General features: G+C 43.9%; 1 protein-coding gene across 1 annotated transcript in view; it reads left to right on the top strand.

Moving 5' to 3' along the window:
- The first annotated feature begins 443 nt into the window (after window positions 1-443).
- LOC120749037 (amine oxidase [flavin-containing] A-like) overlaps window positions 444-19,233 on the top strand; it is a 35,085-nt gene continuing 16,295 nt past the window's right edge. Inside the window, exons 1-3 of the mRNA XM_040056124.2 lie at window positions 444-564; window positions 11,155-11,249; window positions 12,475-12,612. Coding sequence (XP_039912058.1) covers window positions 513-564; window positions 11,155-11,249; window positions 12,475-12,612 — 285 coding nt within the window. The 5' untranslated portion in view covers window positions 444-512. The remainder of the gene's footprint in view (window positions 565-11,154; window positions 11,250-12,474; window positions 12,613-19,233) is intronic.

Consider the following 19,233-nt stretch of genomic DNA (forward strand, 5'->3'; position numbering starts at 1 on the left):
CGCGCGCCCCGGGATGCGGCATTCCCGGTGTTCCCGGCGTTCCCGGTAGCCCCGGTGTTCCCGGGGTTTCCGGTGGCCCCGTGTTCGCGGGGTTCCCGGTGTTCCCGGTGGTCCCGGTGGTCCCGGTGTTCCCGGGGTTCCTGGTGGCCCCGTGTTCGCGGTGTTCCCGGTGTTCGCGGTGGCCCCGGTGTTCCCGTGGTCTGATGTTCCCTGTGTTCCCGGTGTTCCCGGTGTTCCCGGTGTTCCCGGTGTTCCCGTGGTCTGGTGTTCCCGATGTTCCCGGGGTTCCCGGTGGTCCCCAGCATCCCCCGCCCCGTCGGGCCGCACGGGGAGCACTGTGAGGGCGTGGCCAGGCGAGGCCACGCCCCCGAGCAGCTTCCATTGGTGGAAGGCCCATGTGACCACGCCCAGGGGCGGGCCCGGGGCGGGCGGGACGGCGCTGTGGGAGCGCGGGGCCGGGACGGAGCCGCGGCCGTGGCCGGAGCCGGCGCGGGGACGGCGGGGACAGAGCCATGGCCAAGGTCGAGAAATACGACGTGGTGGTGATCGGGGGCGGCATCTCAGGTGGGTCACGGGAGGAACGGCGCGGCCCCCGCGCTCCCGCCGGCCTCTCCCGGGGCATCCCGGCGGGAGCCCTCCCGGAGCGCGTCCTGCGGCCGCGGGGCCGGGCGGGGGCGCGGGGGTGGCGATGGACAGGAGCGGAGCCGGGGGCTTCGGGGGAGGGAGAGGGGAAGCGATCCGAGTCGCTGCGTTAGGGACACATCGCTGCTCCTCGCCTTGGTTTGTTCTCGGGTCTCGTCGGGAGCGAGGCTGGAGGAAAAGCGACTCGGCGGCGCGCACGGGTGCGGGACCGGGCTGGGATACGGGATGCAGGCTGCGGCTGCTGCATCCCCACAAAGACGGTGTCTCGACGTGGTGTTTTTAGGTTGCCCATGCAGCGGTGGCAGTTGTTTCTTTTGGGAGAATGCTGCAGAGTAAACATCTGGGAGTATCTCTAGGTTGGGTTCGGTTGCTGTGAGAAGAGCTGTTCTAGAGGCAGCCCCATTCCCCGTGGACTCCTCGCGCTTCACCAGGCAGCACTTCCCAAGATACTCTTCAGATCTACTTTGACACCAGCAATTGCATCATGGCCCCTCATCCTTATGCTTAAGACCGCCCCCCGTAAATTAATTATTTTTGTGCTACCAACGATGAGAATGTTGCTGTGTTGGTGAAAATGAGTGTTTAGGTTGTCGCTCAGGTCAATTTGGCGTTGGCAGCTTTGGCCAGGTCTCAGTTTTCAGGCGGTCCTTACTTCACTAATGATTCAGAAAAGGTGAACTGTGTGACTCTGTGACTTCAGTGGTATCACAGCCATTATTGGTGTGGGTAAAGTTAGATTTTGTTGGTATTGGGAAGGAGTCAGAGGCTTTCCTTTGGTGTAATCTGCAGAGAATTAATGCATAAAATAACAAATGGTTTACACAATTATATTATTTCATTTACTAAAAGAACAGTAATTGTTTAAATAATTATTTGTGGATATGTAAATGTGCAGAGAACCTGTAGCATCACTAAACAGAAAGGAAGAGCGTGGACCCCTAGATTTCCTTGCTTTTTAGCTTTACCAGATGCCTGGTAATTTTCCTGCTAGCATGAGACATTTGGTCTTCATCCTCAGGGTTCCTGTAATGCACACAGTGTCCTTAGGGAATTACCACCCATTCTGTGTGCAGATGATGGTGACATCCTCTTAATGTGGCTTTTAGAGCTCTGAGAAGCTCTTGTTCCCTTCAGGGTGCCTCATTCCTCCAGGTTCCCAACCTGTTGCAGTGTTTCAGAAAATGTTGTGAGCATTTCTCTGTGGTATCTCTCCTCACCAGTACAAAACCAGGAAGTTACTTTGTAACACCTACGCCTTGGACCAAAACCCGGTGCGGGGATTGAAATGGAGCCAAGCAGAAAATTTCACCGTGCTCAGAGTCCCTGAAAATTTGTCGGTGGCACAAAGAGGACAAATAAACATGTCACAGCACTCCTGGGGCACAGGGACATTTTTCATGCCAACAGAAATCCCACTCCAGTGGCATAGAAATTGGTGTTTTCCTGTTATGAATTAGAACAGGCATCATTTTAAGAAAGTAACCATTGAAAAATAGACAATAAATGCTTATTTAATAATTAACCCATCTTTACTCTACACTGCTATTCATAGCTGGCAATTAAACTCTGATCAGCCTCTGGACTGTTCTGCTTTACTCACAGCTTCTCTGTCACTATCATTCCTGTACCAATATGCCTACACCTCAGTTCTGCAAGAGGTTAGACAGTGCTGCTTTCTGGTCTAAAAAAAAAAAAAAAAAAAAAAAAAAGTAATCTGCATCTAGAGGTCTGCTTCTGATGGAATACTTAGTAAATCATGCTCCAGTATGACAGGACAGGATTTTCCCTCAGCATCTCTCTGACTCCAGTCTTGACTTGCTGTTTGTATCTCTGAAATTGAATTTGCAGTTGACTCATCTGGTGAGATTTCTGTCTCCTCTCCTTCCTCTGTATTTGAAATACTCACCACCTGCTGCTCGCAGGAAAGGATAGGAAACCCTGGGATAAACCGTTTCTTTATAAAACCACATGAAATCTGTAGGAGGTATAAGCAAGGTGCTTGTTCTGTCAAGTGTGAACTTCCCAGCAGTGATACTGTGGTTTTTAAAAATATTTGCCGGGTATTTGTGAAATGAAGCTCAAATCCTGACAGGCAGCTCTGGAGTTGTCTATTCCTCTATGCAAAGCATGGTCCTGAGAGGCAATTTCTGAGCAATGACCAACTTGTTCTACTCATCCATGCTCCTGGCCTCTGCACACCACAGTGTGGTCATCCCCGGGACACAGAATCCTCTCTGGCTGTAGGCAACTGCAGTCCAGGGGTGCAGGGATCTCCTGCAAAGAGTGCTTTTGGAAGAAAAAGCTTTTGGAAGAAAAACTCTGCTTGGGTGGCTTTTACCTCTGAGATTTTCCTGCTGTACCCCATGGAATCCCAATCCCACTCAAACTGCCCAGGCTGCATCAGTGAGTGCCTTTGGACCCCTACAGGGTGGGAGCTGCAGAGGTTGGGATAGATCCCTCTTTCCACTTGGGCTTGAATGTTAAAAATGTGGATTGTGGTCAGTAAAAAGCCCCAGGCACACGTTTGTGTTGCTCTTAATAGATAATGCCCCCTGTAATACAGTTAATACTAAGTACAGCATTTTATACCCAAGTATATTAAATAAACTGGTGCCTGAAGTTAAAGACTTTCCCCATACCCACAGGGAGTTTTTTATTTATATGGCTTGAATATTGCTCCCATTTTCTATTTATAGCATTTTCTGCTCAACTGAAGAGTGTTGTTTTGGATTGATTTTGACTTGATTGATTTTACTTGTTTGTGTGTTTGTTGAAACCCAGCAAGCTGATGGCACAAAATGTTTAAGGAGGTCCTGCATGCTCAGTCACTCCTCATTAACAACTGGACAGCATTAAGTGCTCAGAGGGTTTTGACAGAAACCTCAGCTATTTCAACTGTCAGATCTGAAAAACGACTGCTGTAATTTCTCAAAACTCTCTAACTGACCTTATTGGGGTGTATTTTCACATGGATAGCAAAATGTGCTATGTTGACTCCAAGGTTATCTCCCTGCCAAATTTCAAGTTGCTGCTGCAACTTCCAAAGTAGGAATTAAAAAAAGGCATGGTTTTTCAAAATCAAAGAATATGTTTTCCCTAGACATTTAGAAATAAATAGACCATCGATTTTGACCAAGACTTTCCTGCAGAAAAGAATGACAAAAAAAATCACCACACCCTGAAAAGCACACCCTGAAGATTCAAGCTTAAATGGTTCCAAATTTAGAAAGGAGAAAAAAAAAAAAAAAGTTAGAAAATTACTTTAACTTTTTTCATGGGAGTATATTCATGTGCCAGCCTCACCTTGTGTGGAAGCCAAGTTTATCAGAAGATTGCAAGGAGAATTAATAATGTTTGTCTACATAATGCAAACCAGAGAGGCAGCAGATATGGAGAAGTTTGTCCAAAAGCAGAGAAGTCCAAAAAATCTTGTATGCAAATCTCTTTTGGAAGAAATTTCAGCACATTATGTTACAAGTCCAAAACACAAGGGAAAAAATGGACGTAATTGAATCTTACATTTAAGACTATGATTCTCTGGCATGGATAGTTCTTATTTATTCTTATTTATAACAGAAAAAGATGTTTGTTCTTATCCAGAAACACAGAAATTGCATGGCTCTACAAAATCAAAGCTGAGATTTCCCAGCCATGAGCAGGAAATAGCCCTGTGTTCTGCTGCACTTACAGAGGAGTCCAAGGACCACAAATGGTAGGAAAATCTGGGATGTAAAAATAGTAGTGATTAGTCTTTATATAGAAATAAAACATATGATGTAGACTTTTTTGTTCTCTCTGTGGAAAAGCATCTCCAGCTCCACAGTGTGTGATCGACAGCCTTGAGCTACCTACGCCTTGGCTTTGGGCTCTGAGTGAAAGACTGAATGATGAGCAAATGCAGATTTTCCTTGCTCACCATCCTGGCAGCACAACTTCTGTTGTGTACTGCCCTGTTTGTTTTGACAGCGCACCAAGCTGCTGGTGGGTGGTGGTGTCAGATAAACTGTCAAACACACTTGGTGGTGTGGGATAGAATCAGTCCGACCTCTGTAAATCTGGAGTAGTTTTCATTAGATTTTTTTTTTTTCCCCTAGTGTTACTTCTGTATTTACCTGGGACTTGACCTATAGAATGTAATATTTGATTCATAAAATTCTCTGCTTATCATTTTGCATTTGTCCTGTGCTGGGTTCCATCTACCCTGTTCCTTCCTTCCTTCTTTCTGGATCCAACCAGAGAGCTGATAATCAGTGATAATGCTGTCATTTAGTACCAGAGATTCCTAAAGACCATTTCTGGGGATGCAGAAATAAATAACAGTGTTTCACAGAGCTCTGAATTCCCAATGTCCTGCTAGCAAGCCAACTGTCATTATGACAAAAATTTACAGCAGGAACAAAACTCCCAGAACCCTGTACAAAGTGTAATGGATGCTTTATACAATAATTGCTAATAAGCAGAAATACCAATTTCCGTTTCCACATTCATAATGGGTTCTGCTTTTTTGCTGCTGAAATCTTTTGAGTGTTATTTTTCCCAGCAAGCAAAAGAAATAGCCAAGTAGTTAGGACAGATCCCTAAAAATACCCTAACATAACAAAACCAGGCATGGGACAGACATTATGTCTTTTCTGGGAATACCAGTACTGATGTTATTGGTATTTGTGGTGATGACAGTGTTCATAATTTAACAGCAACATTTTTTCACTTATTTTTTAGTTGAAGGTCACCATTTAGGTAATAGGAATTTATCAGGAACACTGACTAAAAAAACTGTCAATAGTTATAAAATGTGTGTAATTGCCTAGGTGGTTTCCATTACTAGGTGGTATCAAACTCATCATTTTAACTGCTCATTTTAATAACTGCTCATTTTAATATGTAATGAAAGGAAAGATGTCTCATTTCCAACCCTGTGCTTATACTCGTTAACTTTTTTTTTTCCTTTTTTTTTTGAGGGATGGCATTACTTTGGGGAAGGAAAGTGCTCTTGTTTACTGCAAGAAGCTGTGGACATGAAAATCCCAGTGGGTGTGTGCAGAAGTGGACTTGTCTTTGGGACAGAATTCCCTCTTCCTGCCCACTGTATTTCTGTTAACATTGTCCATGAGAAACTGTCATTGTGCCCTTCAGAACAAGGCTTGAATCTGTAGAAAACACTTAGACAGTGATGCCATTGAGACCAGTAAGTGGCTTGGTTTCATTTGGACAATGTTCTCTGTAATAGAAAATATTTATTCTCTTTTGTTTAAGATCTTTGCGGAATCAAGTGGAATTTTTTTTTTTTTTTTCCCCCTACAGGGGAAAAAATACTGTCAAAAAAGAAATTAAATACATTTACCTGAAAAATGACAAAATACATAAACTTAATCTCTCTCCAGTACCAAGTACTCTACGAGAAGGGATGTGAAAGGAAGTATGGCAAGATAAAACACGGTTTCTGACAAAGCAGAAAGTTAGTGATGTTCTGGTGTTAGGCAACACTGAAGTAGAAATAAATGTAGACTTGTGATCCACACTATGAGTTCTTGCTGTTTTGTGTGGATTTAAGATGCTGTTACTCAATTAATAGCATTGTTGTGTTGGGTCTTTTGTTGTTATTGTTTTCTTTGCTTTTTTTAATATATTTTTAGTGGCAATTTAAGATCTTCAAATCCTTTAGTCAGCGAAAGGAAACAGCTCTTTCATTCTCAGCTTTCTGTGTATTGTTGCCCATTAGTGGCTTCTCTGGTCAATCTGATGTCACTGAGCACATTTTAACTGTATTTTAAACTTTGCATAAATACTATGATGTACAGAAAAATTCCAATGAAAGGGAAATTGGGGTTGCAGGAGAAGAATAAAGAGGTGAGGAAGGGAGATTTTACCCTATGATCATGGCAGAAATGTTTTTCATCTCTCATTGACAGGTTCATTTTTACTTGCCAAAGGGATTTCTAGCTGGAAAAATGAGAGCTCATTTTAAGGTTGTCAATGCCAGGTTTAATTCTCAATAGTGTTTAGAAAAGTTAGCTTTTCCATCAATGAAACAGTAAAAATAATCACAACATTAGAATGCTATTACATTGGAACTTTAATAATGCCAATATTGTCTCATTTTACTGATGTGTATTAGAAAAATGAGGAAAAAAAAAAAAAAGTCTTAAAATTATTTCCCCACTCAAGATCAGAAAAATGTAGGGATTTTACAGGAAGATTTCCCCCCATTTTCTCAATTAAAGCTTGCTGGAACACTACAGTAATGAGTTAATCATCTTTCTCACAACGTGGCTATCCCATGCCATGTACAGTGCAGTGGATTAATAAGGGTTTTATGAAGGAATGTTCTGTATTTACAGAGCCTAGATTTAGAAAAGTAGAATCATTTTATATACTGTTAGTATACAATCACTAAGACTTTTTCAATAAAGCAACTTTTAAAACTCTTGCTGTTTGTGCTGTAGAACTCATTTCTGCTCATATGCCCTTTACCACCCCCAGTACTGAGGCAACTTGGAATTATCCTCATAAATCTGCTCCTATAAACACTTCCCTACAAAACAAGGAACCATTTTCCACATTACAGGACTCCTCTGGAATCAAGTTCAAGTCTCTTAAGTCCCAGTATTTTTTGCTTCCTGTGGAGTTGAACTTTTCTTTCCTATGAGCTAGAGATGGGCTTTGTTGTGTTACAAAATTCAGTATTGTTCAGCGTCCTTGTTTCATTCATTGGGTGTGTCTTGTAGTCTGCAGGTTGGCATCAATTCATCTTAGTTTTTTTTCATTTTTTTCTTTTTCTTTCTTTTTTTTTTTTTTTTTTTTTTAACTATATATCCAGTGTTTTGATGCACTTCAAAGGGATTTGATTGTGGTAGGATTATTACAATTTTCTGGCATGAAAGCAGCCACAGTTCAATCTGTAGCAGCAGCAATTTTGAGTCCTTAACAGCAGTGCAAAATCAATAGGAGCAGAGCTTTCCTGCATGGCATCTTCAGAGGAGGGGAGCTGCTTGTGAGATTTCCATAGAAACCCTTGTGGAGGATGTCTCGCCTTGTTTGTTCTCATTTAACAATAAGTGAATTTCCACAGCCAGACACTGCGAATGAGGCATGGTTTTGGCAGGCTCCTTCCGTCTTGCTGAGGCAAGGAGTGTATTTCTAATTTATGGAATTAGGGGGATATCTGGAAGGAGTTTGCCCAGGGATTTGGGGCGGTTTCCAGCTTTATCTGGAGGCTGCACTGGGAGGAGGTGGAGGCGACACAGCCGCGGGCTCAGCTCTGGCAGGAGTGCCTGCACCACGGTCACACCAACAGGCTCTGGAGTGTTTCCATTGCCTGCTCTGAGCACCGAGCCCTGTGCTCCATTTGGCCTGGAACAGCGTGCCTGTAAGGAATGGTTTGGGTTGGAAGGGACCTTGAAGCCCATCTCATTCCACCCCTGCCTTGGGCAGGGACACCTCCTGCTAGAGCAGGTTGTTCAAAGCCCCATGCCTGTGTGAGGGTTTTGACTTCTGTTCTTCTTTGTCAAGGTCAGGAGGAATAACACAGGAAACTAAGATGTCGAGTTTGGACTTGGAATGTTTATTATATCTTATCTATTTACAGTATTTACAGACTCAGGCACTGTGAAGTCTTAGAAAACGAAGGTAAAATGGAGTGCTTCTAACTCTTTCCAAGGTTATTTAAGTGATAATCCCCCAATACCAAGGTGACACCTGTATTATTTATGTTTTTGACCCAATATTGACCCACAATGCAGACCTTTCTCACTCAGTTACAGAAAACAACCCAAACCCATGAAGAAGAAGGAAGAAGAAGGTGAAGAAGAAGGATTTAGAATCCTCCATCTTGACTCATATGTATTACTGTGTACTAAAATCTTAAATCTAAATTTCTGGCATTCCAATGGGCCTGGAGCACTTTCAGGGATGGGACATCCACAACCTCTGTCCTGCTCCATGGCAGTTGCTCAAGATCACGATGTCCTTTGGGATGGAGATGTTGTAGAGGGAATGAGAGGAGAGCTCCACGCAGCCTGAAGGGAGCTGAGCTGGCAGGGATGAGGCAAGGGGCAGGAAAGGAGAAGGTCTTGTTCCTTCCTCTCTCATTCTTACCCTCTCAATCAAATGGTCACTCCCTGGTGTCCAGTCCTGTCCAGGATACTGGAACAGCAACAAAAGTCTTGAAAACTCGCATTATGGAGAAGATGAAAGGTAAATATGCAGTCAGTTTAGAGGTTAATTGTGTATAAAAAGCACAGAAGCTTCATGACCAGTGGGGTGCCTCAGACAAACCACTGGAAGCACCTGGACTTGGTGCACTTCAGTCTCACAAGGATAGAGCCGAAGAGGTGGGTCCAACAGATAGAGATTGACATGGAGATGCTGTGTATGTGTGTTGTTCCTAGTCCTCTGTTTTGAAATAAAGTAGTTTCCATGCTTTGAGCAAATCAATGTGAGTAGTAATCTTAAATAAACACTTTTTGTATTGTTTTTACTTGTGAGTCATGACCTCTCCCAGTTCCCAGTAAGCCATTGCTGCCTCAATTTATTTCTTGCTGTTTCCCAGACTATGAAACGTCAAAGCCTTTTTCTTCTTTTGGACCAGTTCCTCACATGACCCTTGGGTTAACAATAATGAAACTTAACCACCTGTAAATCTGGAGTACAGTTTGACAGGCAAACAGGTTAGACAACCTCAGCCACATTACGGCACATTCTTCATCCCTTAGCAGCCCTTCTTTATTTGGATATATCCCATAATTAAGCTATAATCCAGTTGTGAGCTTTTCTTCCAACTCCAGTGTAACCATTGTTCTTCCTAAACAACTGTGGCAGGAATAGAGCTGTTGTATTCAGCAAGAAATTATGGTCTTGGCCACCAAAATTTTGCATTTAGGTTTGTTTTTTTTCATGCCAAGGATGAAGTTTTTTTGGCTTCATGTTCAATTTTTTCAAGGTATGTATATCTACAGTAAACATTCTTACGAAAGGATTACCCACTCATGTCTGAGTGTTTAGTATTTGCACAGAATAGAGAATTCAGCCTTTTATTTCATACATGTAAGATACCCACAATTTTGTGACAAAATCTGCTGTATATTTTGAAATCTCATTTTTCTGCATATTAAAAAATTATATATTGGTAAGAAAATATTGCAGTTTGTGTTTTCAACATCACAGATTCGTGTCTTCTACATTCATGTTGGGGAGGGAGAGAATCCTTCACTCAGTGGATTAAAGAATTTGCTGGAAAGAAGTTGTTTCTAGAGTTTCATGATGGAGAAAAAATATCACTGAAATAAATTAGATCAATTTATAAGATAGCCACTCCACTGTAAAATGGCTTGCAATTAAAAAAAAAATGGGATATTAAATAGATGGAAGAATTAAGTATACTTCTTCTCCAGCAGCAATCTGAAGAAAATGGTACAAGGGTGAAAGTTACTTTTAGATGAGGATGAAAATGATATATATAATTTCTGCCTATGTAAGACATTTGCACTTCCTCAGTTCTGGTTTCCAGTGAATGCTGTTCCACTTTCCCATTAAAAGATTCTATGCATAGAAGTTTGTGGTCGATTCTGTATTGCCCTTAGAATAAAGGAGTACATTTAACTCTTCCCAGAATGATTCCTCTCCCCTGGTCTTTTCAGACATGCATTCTTTGTAGGCTCACAAGCAATTGATTTTAATCACATTTCAAGGTAGTGGAATAAACATGAGTGTAATATCGTTACTCCTGCCTGCAGGGTATCTTGGAAGTTCTGATCAATAGGGCTGCCTTTCGTGTACTTAAGGAGGGGAAACAACTCCAAAGAAACAATGCCTCAGTGCCAAATTGGCCTGCAGGGCAGTGGGATAATCTGATTCCACCAACTCATGATTGCTTTTTACAATTTCAGCTCGCATCTGTCAGAAGCAAAGAGGTCTCCTGTCCTATTGGATTTTCTGTTGTCTCTAGTAGCTCCATCACAAAGTCCTGTAATTAGATGATTTTTGCTGAGACCATAATTCCTTTTATAAAGTGTCCACATGCAGCCTGTTTGATTGCCATGGTCAAACTCCATTGCTGAGAATGAATCCTGACAGCGAAGCAGACTTTCCTTCTGCGTGTGGATGAGGACAAGGGACAGCAGAGGAGCAGGGTTGATGTGGCAGAGGAGCATTATTGATGGCACTGTATCTCTGCAAAGCCCCCAAGCCGAGTGCTGCCTTTCCATAGGCTGCACAAATGAGGAGTAAGGTGTGTGTCTGGCCCTTAATAAATTAACTTTTGCTGCTTTTAAAAGGCCAAAATGCCAACCCAAGGAGGAAACTTCAGTCTGTGAACTCTGTGAGTGGTTGCAACATGCAACTGAGCAGCAGCCACATGATTTCTGTGGTGAGACAGGCAAAGTTCCTAACTTCTCTCAGGGATTTTTGAGAACTGTCTATTGAAATCTCTGACCTTGAAGCTTTGGTTCAGTTTTTGTCCATTAATGTGGCAGATTGCTGCCATTTGCTTTAATGCACTTTCTCATTTTTTGGTAGGTTTGTCAGCCGCCAAATTGCTGTCTGAGGCTGGGGTCAGCGTGGTGGTCCTTGAGGCCCGGGACCGAGTTGGAGGAAGGACATTCACCATCAGAGTAAGTGCTTCATGTGGTGTGGCTCTCACTTGTGCTGCTCTACGGTGTCACAGGTGTCACTCCTGTTATTTTGATCCAGGGAACTACAGCTTCAGCTCAATCCCTTAGAAGGTGACAGAGCAATTAATCCAAAAGTCATCAGTCTGCATGTGTTCACAAAGAATTCCTGCTTGGCCAACCTGACAGTGACTGGCTAAGTAGACGAGGGAAAAATGAATATTGTCTACCTAGATTTCAGTAATGTGTTGAAAACATCTGGGACCATGAGTGTCAGAGCATTTCCCCTCTTTTTCCCATCTCCCTTTGCATACTGTAGCAGGCATGATAACTTAGACCCCTATAAGAAGCAGCCTGAGCAGGACCAGACATCATTATGGCTCAGACATATGTTTTAAAATGTCTTAAAATTATCTGAAATAACACTCCTGCTTCTAAAAATGAACTGCAGTTTGATTGCCATTAGGAAAAAAGAAATGAAGAGTCACTTGTGCTACAAGGTAATGTAATACAGACACTACCTCTGCTTCCCACCCTGGAATTTAGGGAGGTGTAAATTATGTCAGGTGCCATTGCTGGGGAGCCAGAGATAAACTGTGGTGTTCCAGCAGAAATCATTGTGTGTGAAACATGGAGAATAAACACCATCCTTCTGTGACACTGAGAATGCCAGGCTTAAAATACTCACTATAAACAGTGTTCCAAAGAGTTACTGTCTTGGGAGATCAGCCTGCTGTAATAGTGTGCATCCCTGAAACCTTCTGCTTTCCTCCCACTTCCCAAGTGAGTGTCTGAGGCGTGCAGTGAGCATGGCTGGGAGTCCCTGCCTAGACAGCAGCAGGCTGGAGCCAGGGTGTGCAGTGCTGGAAAGGAGATTTATCTCCTGGAATCCTGCAGTGCAGTGCTCAGCACCTGCAGCATTAAGTCTAAACTGGTTTCTAGAGAGAGAAAACAAGCCTTGATGCTGGAGGTGGTCTCATCTGCAGAAATGTTTTGCAATGACAAGAAAAGTAATGTGAATTTCTTGAACATCTCCATCAGGTGACTCCACCACTTCCCTGTGCAGCCCATTTCGATGCTTGACAATCTTTTCCATTAACGAATTCCTCCTGAATCTCGTACACACACATTCCACACACATCCAGTGTGGAACAATTCTTGCTGCTTCTAGCTGTTTGTATCGAGGAGCTTCCTGCACATCTTCTGAGTGCTGTGTTCTTTTCCACAGAACGATAAAGTGGATTATGTAGACGTTGGTGGATCGTATGTGGGACCTACCCAGAACAGGATTCTCCGGCTGGCAAAGGAGCTGGGGGTGGAGACCTATAAAGTGTATGTCGAGGGCCATATGTTCCATCATAAAGGGGTAAGTGTTGCATTCCCCTGCTGAGGTACCCAAAGGTAGCCCTGAAACTTCATCAAAAGTCGTAGTCATCAAAAGGGTTTCATTTAAAACTCACCCTTTGTAATCCAGAAAGCACCTGCTTGAAGTGTTGTTCCATTTTAACTTTTTGGGAGTGTGGCAAATGGTTCTTATTTTCTTTTCAAAAGTGTTCAGAAAGTGCAGCTGATAGCAGCTAAAAAAATCTGGGATGCGTTTGGCACATTGTTGAATCCAAAGAAGCTTTGCCTGAAACGGGGGAAATCTTTGTTCTGAGGTAAAAGCCAAATTTAAATTTAAAAAATAACAGTATTGATGGATAGTATTGAATGATGATACTGGACAACAGTATTATGGAACCAGCCTGGGAATTGGATAATATGTTCTGCCCACATGACTGGATTCACATGAGCTCTCTCCCAGTCCCCTAGAGTGGGATTCATCTCACAAATGGGTGTTTGGAAGTTAATCATCCAATCTGAGGTTCCCTCTCTGGCTTATGGTGACACACAAGCCCTTCCCAAGAGTCACCACAAGTTTCACCTCTGAGATGTGGGGCAGCAGGAGTCCAGGTGGCCACTCATGAGCAAGTTCTGGTGTGGCTAAAGTGAACAGGAAGGAAACCTGTCCTCAGAGCAGATTTCCAGCCCTTGTGCCACATCTTTAGCCCACGGAATTTTTTGCACAGGTCCTACTTGGGACCTGTTGCCAAAACCAGTGCAAAGAAAGGCCTAAGATTCATTGGTGTGAGATGTGACTGTCTGTATCCATAACTCAAAGTATCATTTTAATTTGAAAAGACCATCACTTTCAATTTTGTCTTAAATATTCCTTAGTTTTGGTGCTTAACAGACTGTGGCAGAGCCAGACTTGAAGCCTAGTTGTCATACTTGATACAGATAAGCCATCCTATGTGATGGATCCTTAACTGGTTTCATTTCTATTACCTTCCCACTTTTTTCCTAAGAATTAGAGCAATGCGTTCACGCTGCAAAGTTTTACCATCTGGTTCTGCAGGCACTCCTTGTTGGGCAGATTGATGCCATGCTCATAAAACAGGCACGTCTTAAATAATTGCACAGCCACTCCATAATACTAAAAAAGTTATTTGTCACCCCCTCATGCAAAATTGATGTAATTCTACAGCAAGAGGGATGGGCTGGTTTGTACCAGCAGAATGTTTGTCCCACTCTAATTTAAGCTCAGGCATGAATCTCTAAGCATCCTAAAAGGCACTTATCTTCTTTATGTTAAATAAAAGGCTCTAATGGGTTACATTACTTTGAGTCCTTAATCCATTTTGATGCCAAAGCTGCAACTTTTTGTTGTCCCACGTTGTGTTATGCACGTCCCTGCTAATGACCGTGTAATTTTGTATGTTTTCTTTGATGTGAAAGCATGTCTCTAAGCAAGAGGCAGCATTAAGAGCTATTCAGCTGGATCACAGGCTGTGGATCAATTCTGGGTTTGCCATTCTGGTCCTGCTGAGATGATCAGGGTCCCAAGGGAGCTGTAGTTGTTGGACCAGGGTGGACAGCAAAGGGACTTTAAGGTCTCCCACATTTAAGCACTGGATAAATAATAATGATGCTTTTCTTCCTGGAGGTCTCATTTCTCCCACATCCTCTTCCTGTGAATTTTAGCCTTTTTCTTCCATTTTCTTTTCCTAAAGTTTTCCACAGCTTTTTCTCCTTTCTTTTTCCTCGAGACATTGCGCAGTCACCATGGCCTTTGATTTAGGGATGTGTGGTCGAACCCTCCTTTACATCCCACTTCTAGAAGAAGATCATTAAACTCCATCTGTGCAGTCCTGGCTGTTGGCGGGGCTGGTCCGTGCCCAGGGCTCTTGTCCTGCCTCTCTTTTACCTGCCTGCAGCACACCAGGCTGGATGGGGAGGTGCAGGTGGGCGTTTGTGCTCTCCCAGCTGAAGCTGCACCCCTCACATTCATTAAAGATGCTCCAGGAACACAAACACCTGTGGTATTTCCTAGATGGCAGGAGGTGCTTAGCAAAGAGGTTACTTGATATTAAAGGGTCATAGCCACCAGAAATTAAATGTTAATCTGAAAGATGGATGTTTTCAGCTCCTTGGGCTAATACACCATTACCCATGGGCCACCTGATGCCTTTCAGGTTTGAAAGGTCTGATTAAATCTTCTGCTCTCATGTTGTTGCTGTCAGCTGGTGGCTGTCCAGGAGTGTGTAGCCCAGGCCAGACAGGAAGGTCTCCTCCCAGGTGCTTTCTCCAAAGTCTGCAATGTTGTGTGGCTTTGTCAGAGGGGAGAGGAAGTGTTTTGAGTAATGACTAAGCACAGCTTTAGATGTGTTTGTGGCATTTTTTTGTAATCTCCAGCACCCTTGGATTAAGAGATTTTGGGTCTTTACCATGACAATCAGTTCAGCTTGGCTTTTTCTGAAGATTTCCAGGATGCTGCTTTGATTGAGCTGGGAGAAAGTGGGAAAATGGTTTATCTGAGCAGCAGGAGCAGCCAAGAGAAAGTGAAAGTCCCCAGAGGGATTTAATGAGCTGCTTTGCTCTGACAGGATTTTTTCCAATACGTGTGTGGAAAAATCCCATGTACTGCAAGCTGTAATAACCAAGTTGCTTCATTGGTTCATGTTTCCTTTGTAGTTACAGTTTCTTTGAAAATCCAAAAATGTAACTATTGTTTCTCTCTTTCCCCCCCCCCCCCCCATATATTTTTTTTTCCTTTTGTTCCCATCATACAGCATGGTAACATGGACTCCTTTAATGTCAATCAGGAATTTTTTTGGTATCCTGTCCTTGCAGACTTGTAACTTAAAACTTTCAGTGTTTTTGTTTTAACAGAGGTCCTTGAAGCTCTGTGCTGTTTTCACCTTTTTAGTAGAAGGCCTTAGAAAGTAAAGGCATTGTGTGTTGGTGTGGTATTAACCTTCCCATATAACTGCACTCCTCCAATATCTGGCAGCAGCACACAGGTCCAGGATGTACAATATTACTAATTGTGATTTTCAGAGGGAAGGAACACTTGATAAAACATGAGGATTTCTAAACAGGGCTTCAGATCAGCCATCTAGTCCTTCCTTTCCTTCCTCCTGCCTTTGGATCAAGAGCTCAGGGTGCAGCAAGTGTGTCTGTGGCTAAGACTGCACATCACCACAAACCCTACACAGGGATCAGACAGTCCCAGGCACAGCACTGCTCCCATCCCAGGGCTGGACCTGCTGCAGGCGGGGATCAGGGAAGGATTCTCACCTGGAGCAGCTGCTGCTCTGTGCTGTGCACAGCCCCAGGCAATATCAACCCCTGCTCTGGGGCATGGGGGATGCTCCTCCTGTGCTTCCCTGTGTGCCCTGTCCCTGGCACAGCAGGCAGAAGACAGACTTGCCTTTCTCAAGTCTGGCAGAATTGTCTGCTCCTCTGGCACAATTTGAAACTTGGGGTGGTGTCGCAGCTTGGGGTTAATTCCTGGAGTTTTGGCTACAAGCCCCAGCGTAGCCCTGGGCAGGGAAGGGACCTTGCAGAGCTCATCTCTCACTGCCTTCTCTCCAACCACTGAGGGATGGTGCTTGAGGATCTTGTTTTCTTTGGATTGGTGTGGGGTAACTAATCCGAGCAGGCAGAAGGACTCAGGTCTGAGGTCTGCAGGAAACCACTCAACACACCAGGAAATTAAAAAATCAAGTTAGGTAAACTCTGTGGGTCACTCAGGCAGCCATGTGCTAGCACGGGAACTAAGCCAGTAGGCTATTTGCCTTTCAGTTAAGAAAACAGTAGTTCTGAAAATAATACATCCAGAACACTATAAACTTGTTTAAAAATGGAATATTGCAAGACCTTCCCTGTTTGCAGTGAGATCCTCTGTGGAACCTGCAGCCAGAGCTCTTCTGCCTAGCAGGGAGACAATATTAAAACCAAATTAATAACTTACCAGCCCCAGCTCACTTGGGCTGGATTTATTCCCTGCTGTGGAGATACTTGTGCCAGAAAGTTGGAGAACTGATTGTCTGAGGCTGTTGGGCTCACGCTACCTGATGGGAAATCGGAATTTCTTTCCTGGAATTTGCTAGAGTTGGCTTTCCTCTGCTCCCATCTCTGACAGGTACAGCCCCACCACACAGGGGTCACTGTCTGTGAACTATTTCAGCATCTCTGAATTCAGTCTTCACCTCTTTCAGGTCTGTTAGCACTGTTGTGTTTTTCCAGCTTTTCCTGCCACTGGGCTTCAGTCTCACTGAAGTTATGGAGTTTTTGCATGCAGAAGAGAGCAACAAGTAACACAACTTTAGACTCATTTAATTATCAGTTGGCATTTCTCAGGGGATAAAACATGCATTGCCATTGATCTCCCTGGGCTATGCCATTGACCAAAGATGTTTTAAGCTAAGTAAGCTGAAGATAGGAGAGCTGTTTGCAAGTTACATCACTCTGTACCAGCACAGTCACTTGTCAGAGAGACTTTTGAAAAGAGATTTTCACTGAACAGTGAAAAACTGGGAACATTTCACTGGTACTCCTGATTGGACACAGGCTTATCTTTTCCCTTTGCCCCCCTGCAGTATCAACAGGAGAGACTGACAGTAATAACTTCTCCTCACCCTGACTTGGGTGGCCTGGCAGCGCTACACCTCATCTCTGCTGAAGGGCGGAATTATTGGTGCTAGAGCATGTCAAGGAAGGAATGTGATTGGGAACCTGTGTTCCCAACCAGAATAAAAAGACATGCAAAAAATGAATTGTGAGAAGCAGCGTTTGATGATCTTTTAGAAAAGCAAAATGTTGTGCAATAAGAATAAAATGATTAGTGGTATGTTACTGCCAGGTATCAGTAGCTCCTAGTTTGATACAGCATTAGTTTATGACAGTGAAAGCTGTAGGATGCAGTAGATCCCTTTGCAGGCACTGTTTGGCCCCTCTTTTCTGTGGCTGAACACAGGGCTGCAGCTTGGCAGTGAGAGATTGTCCTCAAGGGAAAGGAAGAGCTGGTGTCCTTTGGAGAGTTCCCTGCTGGGAGCTCACAGGAGCATTTACTCTGCTCTTGCCATGGCAGAAATGTTTTGCATGCACCTGTGCACCGGGAGGAGGCAGGAGCAGCATCCCCTCTGCCACCTTCCTTCAGTGTGAGTCTGAAAAAGAACAAAATAAGGATAAAAGAGAGAAAAAAGTCTGTGATACACAAGATTGAGATTACATACCCAGAAATCCAGAGGCAACCAACCAGCTCCTGCTGACTTGCAAGCACATGTGTTGGAAATTAAAACATTAAACTTGTGGATCTCAGGCTGAACTAGGTGCTGAGGTCAAAACCTGGTGCTTTGCTTGGCCCGGAGAAGAAATTGTTGGGTCTGGATGGAACAGGGGAGTGGTTTTGCTGCTGCCCTCGCTGAAGATGGTGAGGAGGGACAGCACAGAGTCACCTGATGGTCTCCAGAGCTGTGGCAATGCTGGAGCCCTGCTCTGAGGAGAGAGCACCAGGCAGTGCCAGCCAAGCCTTGATGTGATCCCCTACCCACATACATGTGCCTCCCCTGCTGTACCTGTGCTGGGGCCGAGAGAAGGTCCCCAAAGTGTGGGAATTTCAGTATTGTACTGCTTTTGCCAAGTCTGAAAGCTCACTGTGATCTCTGAATTTTGTCCTGCTCCCTTTATCTTTGTTATGATCTTTGCAGAGGAAAACATTCTGCAGAATATCAGAAACCCATGTGCATTTACACACAAATACACAATTACCAGTGGGGAAGATCAGTAAATTCTCTCTCACCAAGTGTGAGGAAGGCGTGTTTGGCTCCTGTTTTGTGTCCTCTGCCCCTGGGTCCCCATTTCCTGCATTTGAAGCACTGCAGCCTTTCTCTTGGTCTGTGACTCCCAGCTTGCAGGGTGTGATGGGCTGGCACAGGGTCCGTGGCACTGAAAAGCAGGTTACAAACTGCTTTAGCACCGCAGCTCCTACCTGTCATGGTCAGAGTGTTCCCTGCATCCTCACACAAACTTCTGATGCACCTGGAAGGGCAGACAACAACGAGGTCTGATGAGAAATTCACCACTGACTTCCACGGGGGAAGGGTCAAAGCAATTTAATTAGTGAAAATGTTACCTGTGCAAGCCATCCTCTTCCAGATTAAAGTTATCACAAAGAAGCAGCTGCAGTTAGATTGTTTCTCTTATCATCCTATCACAGGATTATCTGAAACAGTTTCAGATAATAACAGTTTCAGATAATAACGCTGCTGCAGCTCTGTGTCACGCAGTGTTGTAAGTGCTGACACCATTTTTGCAAGCGTACAGTATTTTTCTTCCTGCAGCCAAAAATTTCCTGTTCAGACTTTTTTTATAGGCTAGGTTTCTTCCATGGAATAATAAAGAGGCATGTTTGCTTTTAAAGTGAGGTGTACCATAAAGGTGCTTAAGCGGTTTGAAATGCATTCAGTTTTAGACCCACACAAATTTCAGGATGCGCATTTCAGCAGCAGGGAAATAGTAGACTCAGTTACACGTAACGATGAGGGATGCTTAGGAACAAGGAATGTTACTTCTTTGGCCATGGCTTGGGTATCCTTAGCCCAGAATTTGACAACCTGCTCAGAACAGATGTACCCCTCCCCAGCCCTTCAGAATAATAAAT

The sequence above is a fragment of the Hirundo rustica genome, chromosome 2 (assembly GCF_015227805.2).
Source record: "Hirundo rustica isolate bHirRus1 chromosome 2, bHirRus1.pri.v3, whole genome shotgun sequence".
Classification (NCBI taxonomy): Eukaryota; Metazoa; Chordata; class Aves; order Passeriformes; family Hirundinidae; genus Hirundo; species Hirundo rustica.